Raw genomic sequence first — 9,930 nt, 5'->3', positions numbered from 1 at the left:
ACAGGGATCCCTGCACACGTCTCCATGAGGGACTGACACACACACACACGTCACATCACACACACGCACACACGCACACGCACACGTCTCCCATGAGGGACTGACACTCAGGTTAGTGTTGTTTTCCAGTGACACTCAAGTTAGTGTTGTTTTCCACTGACACTCAGGATGCTGTTGTTTTCTTTGCAACATAATGTCACCACTGACGGGGTTTCTTAGGCCGACACTCTTCTAGACAAAGACCACGAGGCGAATCAAAGGTTTCTGGAGGTGTATTTCAAGGTGCTCCTGCAGGGAGTCAATACCAACATCAAGTAGAAGCAGGCAAAGACTAAAGAGCCTCACAGTGTTACAGTATATATACAAGTCAATAATGGGAGTTTACAGTGGGGTCAAGGGTCAACATTGGGGATGTTTCTTACAGGTCAAGATTGGGAAGGGGAGGTGACCTTCTTACGGAAGGTTCCGGAACACGCACACAAAGCCAAAATGGTGGACAACAGATGTGTATTCCTCCACCTGGGGGAGGGGGGGGGAATGTCTGCTAGGGGCTTTAAACAAAGGTGTATCAATGCACATGGCACACACACACACACACACACAGGAGAACATGCTTGCAATGCAATGCAAGTCTATAAATGAATGGCAATATCAATTTCCATCACCACTAATCACCTTTACTCTTTTACGTCACGTCACATCACATCACACTGCCCACACAGCTGACCTGACTCATATAGGAGCACCTCACACGCACGCACGCACACACACACGCACGCACACACACACACACACACACACACGTCAGATCACACTGCCCACACAGCTGACCTGACTCATATAGGAGCACCTCACACGCACGCACGCACACACACACACACACACACACACGTCAGATCACACTGCCCACACAGCTGACCTGACTCATATAGGAGCACCTTCCACCAAACCACACCCAGTTGAGCCCCGCTCATTCTCTCTCACACACACACACACGTCCAACACCCAGCCCAATTCCACTTTACATACCCACACACACACACTCACACACACACACACACACACACACACACACACACACTCACACACCTCTACCCCACCACTGCATTTCGTTGCCTCAGTACTTGTACTCTGTGCAATGACAATAAAGTTGAATCTAATCATCTAAAAAAAAAAAAAAGAATGCAAGGCCTCCGCCTGGGCAGACTGAAGGATAGGATGGAAGGACCTGACCCTGAACCAATCACACACTGAGTACGAGTAGGAGACACACACTAGTCAGGACAAACACACACACTGAGTACGAGTAGAAGACTCACACCAGTCAGGACACACACACACACACACACTGAGTACCTGGACACTCACCCCTGTCAGGACACACACACAAACACACACACACACACACACACACACACACACACACACACACACACACACACACACACACACACACACACACACACACACCTCTACCCCACCACAGCTTAGATGAATACCCTCAACGTTGTTCAGATGGCTTTCCTCATCGCTGTCTGGGACCTCTAGTGTGCCCCACCTTGACCACGCCGAGCCCCTGTCTAATCCTCACACACACACACACACACACTCACACACACTCGTGAAAATACCTTCAGTTCAGTCAGGCACACACTAGGACTACCAGGCAGTTGCATCACACACACAGTCATTCCATTCTAATACGGGGGACTACAAAACAGAGATACGCCCTGGCAACTGCATCTAGGTATCTACTAGGTATCTGCTACGTATCTGCTGGGTTGGGTATCTCCTGACAGGCAACACACGGGAGTCTTTTGTGAGTCCCTTGATGTAAATGAAAACCTTCAAACCTGACCAAAGCTCTGTTTTGGGATTTCTTCTGGCAATTGGTGTTTTCTAAAAGCAAATGCAAAATATAACGACAGTAGGCACAGAACTATTGCTATTTTGCACTTCTGGTTGGATGCTAAACTGCATTTCGTTGCCTCAGTACTTGTACTCTGTGCAATGACAATAAAGTTGAATCTAATCATCTAAAAAAAAAAAAAAGAATGCAAGGCCTCCGCTTGGGCAGACTGAAGGATAGGATGGAAGGACCTGACCCTGAACCAATCACACACTGAGTACGAGTAGGAGACACACACTAGTCAGGACAAACACACACACTGAGTACGAGTAGAAGACACACACTAGTCAGGACACACACACACACACACACACACACACACACACATACACACACACACACACACACACATACACACACACACACACTGAGTACCTTTAGCCAAGTATGTGTGTGGATGTGTATATATGCATGTATGTAGCCCTGTGTGTGATTGTGTGTGTGTGTGTGTGTGTGTGTGTGTGATTTAGACTCTAAATCAACTTTGCTCTCTTTAAATCTTTATTCTCATCAGATTATATATATCTAATGTTATGAGTAGGTGCAACAAACTCTGTTAACATCACACATCAGCCATGAAGGACAAAACATAGACCAAAATATTTGCTGTTGAGTGCCTGTGTGTGTGTGTGTGTTAGGGCTGAACGATTAATTGCATTTGCGATTTAATCGCGATATGATAGAACGCGATTTTCTAACCGCAACGTTCGCGATTAAAAACGTGGTCTAAAAAAAAAAAATAATATTTTTTTTTTTTTTAAGATGGTACATTTTGCACACAGTGTTTAAAAAGTGCATGCCTTGTGTTTATTCTTACAATGACTGTTTAAATTACTTAAATGCACAGTAGCAAAGCCACCGATTTGTTGTTCTTGATTCTGTAATGAGCAGTTAAATAAAAATGTAAAATGTGGGAAATAATATTTCACACTAAATGTATCTAATATTGCGTTGGTCATATTTAAATCATACATTACGATTTGTTGGGATTTTTTTTTTTAAATCGCATATTAAATCGCAATCGCAATATTTGGAGAAAAAAAATCGCAATTAGATTATTTTCCCAAATCGTTCAGCCCTACTGGACACTCACCCCTGTCAGGACAGCTGTGCGATTCTGGCAATAAAGGCACAGGAAGTGACATCACTGAACGTCTGCCTATTAGTGAGTATGGCCCATTATCCTCCAAACAGAACTAACCAGACCCTGCTCCTGTTCAAAACGGGAACTAACCAGACCCTGCACCAGTTCCAAACGGGAACCAACCAGACCCTGTGTTGTGTCAGATTTGTAGGTTTGAGATAAGGAAAAAACTCTGTTTTCTGACCCGATTAAAATTCATTGTTCTTGTTGGTTTCGGAAGACGTCTTCAATAATTTCAGCAAACTGGCAGTGTGGAGCAAAAAAGGTTCATTTTGCTAGTGCAATACCAACATCATAAACCTGAGCAAGCCGCAAGACTATACTGCTATTACAATGGTTTGAACATCCTTTTATACATTTGCTTGGCCTTGGTGCTTATCCTGTCACCATATATCATTTAATATTAATTGGGCCTGTATGACCGCGGCTATAGCTATGGAATGACAGTGAAACTTTTGAAAACCTCTGACCCTTTGGAAACTCAAAACAGGCCTTGAGGGAGGGGTCTTGGGCCACCTGCACCAAGATGCACTCTAAGTAACCTCTAGGTTGGAATCATGCACTGTCCCTAGATGAACTCTGAGTTGAATCTATGCCAAGTTTAGAAGTTTTGCCCAGTAACAGGGTTGAGTTATCTGGTCTTCAGACCTTCCGGCCTGTATTTAGCGGATCTCTATAGTCCTTGATGTACTGATTCCTTACTCTCACCAGCCCTATATTTGAGCACAGATTGGGCATTCTAACTTATTTTATAATAGCACAATCATTTTGACAATGATGTTTTTGTGTTTATCCCAGTGATTATGTTGATTTGCTCGTGTTACATTTATAATGACCTTTTATACTGAGTGTTAATAATCTACACACTGGTTAATATACATGAGTACATGAAATGTTCTACTTATACTGGTTATTACATGAGTTAATAATCTACACACTGGTGAATATACATTGATTAATGAGTTTACATTTTTTCCACCACACCTGCACCAGTTCCAAACAGAACTAACCAGACCCTGCTCCTGTTCCAAACAGGAACTAACCAGACCGTGCTCCTGCTCCAACAAAGATCATCACTTTCTCACCATAGAATAACAAACGCATGTCAAGATATTTGTTCTGCTGTTCTTGGGATGAGCTGGCTTCTTTTCTTCCAAATGACCCGCCCAGCCATGGAAAACATGGTTGTTGAAATGGTACACTTCTTGCTGCCAAACAAGTATTTTTGCCACATCGCACGTCGCTTCTGCCAGTAAACCCGAGGATCATATGATAAAATATAAAGGATAACATCTGTGTCCTCTCACAGAATCCCTAGAAGTTGAGATGTGTTCACTGATGTGTGATCAAGGCACCCGCTCTCCGCTTAAGTCACGGTCACGTATTGTGTCTCTATACTCGGTACTTAAGGACACAACCATCAGAATGCAACTCGACAACTTTAATTATACTTCTTCCTCACGTAACATAACATCATATAAACAGTGCGCCGTCACCTGGCCATAGCCGGCCACTACAGGTCACGTCACGTCACATAGTTGTTTTGAACCAGATTTGTAAGCAGAGTTTCGAAGCATGCGTGCTTTGGAAGCTCCACACAGTGTCGAAACGTCAGTATTAAACAAGAATTTCTGGTAACAACAAATTTAGATCTCAAAAAACGTGCGTACAGTTTTGCAAAACCGTGGCCACGAATTTCAGATAGCAAGCACACATTGGTCCACCAGCAATTACAGTATTTCTAAATCATATTCATGGAACGGTATATTTAAAATATCGGCGCTAAACAGACGAATTTGGTGGCACTAGAAGGCTTTCTAGGTGAAATATTACGTATGTCAAAAATGTCACGCACAGGTAATATCTATAAAAACGCACGTTTCAAATAAAGTTTCCAGATGATTTGTTGTTGATCTTCGCTTCCTAAGAACCACATCGGAACATCTGTATGACATCTGAACAATCTGCAGCGGGTCTGAACCGTTACTTTCATCAGCAAGGCAGGAGTCTAAAGAGGACAGCGGGAAGGCTACAACTCACTGACTTGATCAACTGTGCACTAATATTACACACAATATGTACGTATGTATATGGACGTTCGTACGTACGAAATGTATGTATGTGTACAAATTCTGCAAATTAAAATGTGTAAACCATCGTGTGTAAACATAAGCAATATAAAAATCTTACCTGAAATCTGAAAGAGCAGTGCCAACAGCGGCAATGTACTTAAAATCCGCAGGAATTTCGCCATTTCCTCAAACGTTGCAGCTCAGTCCACGTCTGACGTCTGAAATGAATTTTAAATCCAACCCCGTGCTACCCTCCGCGATTTAAGATTACAGTGGGGACGTCGCAACCTCTTTAACTGCAACCTTTAACGGGCGTGTTCGCTGGAATTAAGGTTGGGATAAACCGCCTACAGAAACTATTCACACTTTTGGTCACTGCAGTGGCTGAAATTCGTCTTGTGTGTACGATGTGTAATGCACAACTCCAGTAAATGGAGGGACTTATCGGCTTGCGCCACCGTGTATGATGTTTATAAAAAAAAAAGTTGGGAAGGAGCCCATAGACCCAGAGCTGAATGATTGACCCTTAGGGCAGGCTATGGACATAGACCCAGAGCTGAATGATTGACCCTTAGGGCAGGCTATGGACATAGACCCAGAGCTGAATGATTGACCCTTAGGGCAGGCTATGGACATAGACCCAGAGCTGAATGATTGACCCTTAGGGCAGGCTATGGACATAGACCCAGAGCTGAATGATTGACCCTTAGGGCAGGCTATGGACATAGACCCAGAGCTGAATGATTGAGCCTTAGGGCAGGCTATGGACATAGACCCAGAGCTGAATGATTGACCCTTGACCCTAAGGGAAGGTTCTGAACATAGACCCAGAGCTGAATGATTGACCCTTAGGGAAGGTTCTGAACATAGACCCACAGCTGAATGATTGACCCTTAGGGCAGGTTCTGGACATAGACCCAGAGCTGAATCCAGCGCTTTGCTGAGCGGGCAGCTCCTCTCTGTGTGTGACTGTGTTCTTCTTACTGGTGCTGCTGAGTGATATCAGCTGATGGGACGGTAAACCCACACTGTTACTGGTGCTCCTGTCCTGAGCGATATCAGCTGATGGGACGGTAAACCCACACTGTTACTGGTGCTCCTGTCCTGAGCGATATCAGCTGATGGGACGGTAAAACTGACACTGTTACTGGTGCTCCTGTCCTGAGCGATATCAGCTGATGGGACGGTAAAACCGACACTGTTAATGGTGCTCCTGTCCTGAGCGATATCAGCTGATGGGACCGTAAACTGTTACTGGTGCTGCTTTGGTATTACAGTCAACACGTGACTCTTGTTTTAGCTCAGTGTATAATCCAATATAAACCAGCATTATTGGTTTTACTCGAACGCCACGGCCTGCCTGAACTAGCCACTGCTACATCACTCCGTCACCTTGACAACGCAGGCTCTATGACTGTTAAACCTTCTCATTCATGAAACATGTCTAACGTCACATCACTCCGTCACCTTGACAACTCAGGCTCTATGACTGTTAGACCTTCTCATTCATGAAACTTGTCTAATGTCAGGTCCTACACAGTTTTTCATTCTGTCATGAGTCTGTCCTCCTGAAGACCAATCATCTGAGCTGTTCATCTGGGGGGGTTGTCACCACACTGAAGATGTGTTTTTTCCCCTCACTTACCACTTCATATATATTTCCACTGTCAATGAATGTTACATCTGACATTAATGAAATAATAATTTGTCAGTTTTTCATCCATCATCATGTCAGGTGGGACTTGAATGCACATACACACACACACACACACACACACACACACACACACACACACACACACACACACATCTAGTTACACACACACACACACATACACACACACACACACATGAATGCACATACACACACACACACACACACACACACACACATGAATGCACATACACACACACACACACACACACACATCTAGTTTTGAGTGTGAACATGAATGTGGATATTCTATTCTGACTCTAATCTCCTTATCTTCTTGGCACACCAAGGCTTACCAGGACGTTTGTTTCTTTTTTTTTTTCTGTTGTTTTTCCGTTTCTGTCTTTTGTCTCCCAGAAGACTGAGAACCACCCACTCAAGGGCAGCCCGATAAGGATGTTGAGTCTACCTTGTCGAAGACCATGACGCTTTCACCCAGCGTACAGATCGACACACACATTTCACCCAGCGTACAGATCGAAACACACATTTCACCCAGCGTACAGATCGAAACACACATTTCACCCAGCGTACAGATCGAAACACACATTTCACCCAGCGTACAGATCGACACACACATTTCACCCAGCGTACAGATCGAAACACACATTTCTAGTGCACTCTTTGTACTGAATTCTAGCTAATCAGTCAATACATAAAAGCTAAAAAGAATCACAGGCTTGACATGACCCATCATCTGATGTTTATCTGGGTAGATCTCCACTGTGTGTGTGTGTATATGAGTGTGCGTGTGTGGATGAGTGTGTGAGTGTGCGTGTTTGTGCATGTATGAGTGTGTGTGTATGTGTGTATGGATGAGTGTGTTTGTGTGTATGTGTGTATGTGTGTGTATGTGTATGTGAGCGTGCATGTGTGTGTGTGTGTATATGAGTGTGTGCGTGCGTGTGTGTGTGTATGTGTGCGTGCGTATGTGTGTGTGTGTGTGTGTATGAGAGTGTGTGTGTGTGTGTGTGTATGTGTGTGTGCAGGGTTGGGAGGATTACTTTAAAAATATATTCCGATACAATTACTGATTACCTGTTAAAAATTCTATTTAGTAACCTAATCCAAGTATCAAAATATCAAAGTAATGTAACTTGATTACTTTCCGTTACTTTTGGATTACCTCAATGCCAAATGTGCAAATGAAGACAACAGAAAAGAGACATCAATAGCCTTATCCACTGTATATTGGTGGTTTTCTCCATTTTGATGTCTGTGATGGATATAAATGCTGAAAAACATTGGTCCAACCTTGAAGACAAAGACATGTACTGCTAGCGTGAGAAACTGTGCAACTAAATGGTCACACATGCATTTCATGAAGTGGATGTGCTATCCACAAACACCTTCTATAAGGGCACACACCAGCTTTTTCAGATGACATACTTTCTGCATTTGTACAGTATTAGTGCTATATTAATAACATCTGGTGTGGGCGTCCTACTTATTACTGAGGAAATTAACTTACTATGCTACAAATATTAAAATGTACTATATTGTCATAGCTATATGTGTTAGACAACAAACTGAACTCAATACTAAATGTGTAAAGCTCTTTTTATGTGCCACTGTATTGATTGGAATGTCAGGATATCCTTTTTGGGCCCAAATGCAGCATTTCACTGAGATATTTTACTAGTGAATACCACATAATTTGCGACAACACAGAAGAAAGTATGAACCATTGAAAATAAAAAATAAACCGGTCAGCCCCCACTTTTCCTACCTGTAGTTGAACACTCTCTCATTCTCAACAGTTTTACAAATACCTTGCATAGTTGTACATTTTTTGCCCAATCCCCTTTGCACTAAAGCGTGGGCCTGCTGGGCGGAAATGTGAACTCGATCAGTTTGTTGCCCTGAAGGGAAAGTGCACTAGGGGGAAGCCTTCTCGCTCAGTATTCGTTCGTGCAATTGGCTGTCAACGGTCGATGCTGCTGATTGGCGCCTCACTGGCATGTCCCACCTCCTGCCAGTGGCATGTACTTCCTGATGCCACATGCCAGTTGAAGATTTAACTCCCTTTCGGAAAATGGGCATGAGGGCTGTGTTGTTGTGGTTTGATGTGTTCATATACAGTATGTCACGCCAGCGCTGAACTCTGCTCCTGCCACGCCCCCTTCCACTTCAACTCACGCACCTCCGCCTTATTCACAATCAGCGGCGTACTAATCACGCACACCCGTCACCTCTCTACTTAAACACTTCACTCCCCTCACTTCGTGTCTCACCTCGCATCATCATAAGATGGCTTTCACTTAAGCGTATTCTGTAAGTCAACAGCACAATGTAACCTTAGAAAAGAAAATGAGGAAACCAAGTTTTTAGAATTAAACCTGCCCTCTGCTCAGTGTTTTTTTAAAAGACAAATCTGCTTGTCATTATGCAAATTCAGCCTACAGACCTACATTGAACACACACCACAGTTTACAAAGCATAGGCTAATAAAAAATAAAATCAGCACAGATTTAGAACATCCACAGTATTTTTAATTAATCAAGTGTCCACTTTCTAAACTGTTAAAGAGCAGAAATTCTTAAAGTTAATAATGACAGTAGGCCTACGGCATCCAAGTTAAAATATAGGGCGGACCTACAGAGTAGTATAGTATAGTAGTATAGTTTAAATATTCAGTTTGAATGTTGTTTAAGTGATAGTCGCGGTAAAGGTGTGCATTTAACTTACATGTAGCCAAACTTGCTTTGTTAATAAACAGATGTTACTCAGTCACACATCACGCCGAAACTTCAACTAAACTGCCACAAACATATTACGGTCAGGGGCTTGTGTTTTATCCGTTACTCCCCAAGCCTGAGCGTGTGTATGAGTGCGTGCATGCGTGCGTGCGTGTGTATGTGATGTGCTGGATTGGTGACTTTATGAGAGTCAGTGTGTTGTGATAGCTTGACTTTAAAGTAGTCTCTTCCCTGATGGCAGCCAGATGGACACACTCCCTCTAATGTGTGTGTGTGTGTGTGTGTGTGTGTCTGTGGGCGTTTTAGCCCAATGTGGTGATGCTTTGGTCAGGATGATGGACACACTCCCTCTAATGTGTGTGTGTGTGTGTGTGTGTGTGTGTGTGTGTGTG

At 43.4% G+C, this 9,930-nt stretch overlaps 1 protein-coding gene across 2 annotated transcripts in view; it reads right to left on the bottom strand.

Annotated features, from left to right (window-relative positions):
* LOC105912070 (complement receptor type 2-like) overlaps window positions 1-5,584 on the bottom strand; it is a 15,600-nt gene extending 10,016 nt beyond the window's left edge. For both annotated transcript variants that reach the window (XM_031566867.2, XM_031566866.2), the window contains exon 1: window positions 5,244-5,584. In XM_031566867.2, coding sequence (XP_031422727.1) covers window positions 5,244-5,307 — 64 coding nt within the window. In that variant the 5' untranslated portion in view covers window positions 5,308-5,584. The remainder of the gene's footprint in view (window positions 1-5,243) is intronic.
* Window positions 5,585-9,930: the final 4,346 nt, after the last annotated feature.

This window comes from Clupea harengus, chromosome 4 (genome assembly GCF_900700415.2).
Source record: "Clupea harengus chromosome 4, Ch_v2.0.2, whole genome shotgun sequence".
NCBI lineage: Eukaryota > Metazoa > Chordata > Actinopteri > Clupeiformes > Clupeidae > Clupea > Clupea harengus.
Note: the sequence above shows the minus strand (reverse complement) of the source record. Positions and strands in the feature narration are given on the sequence as shown.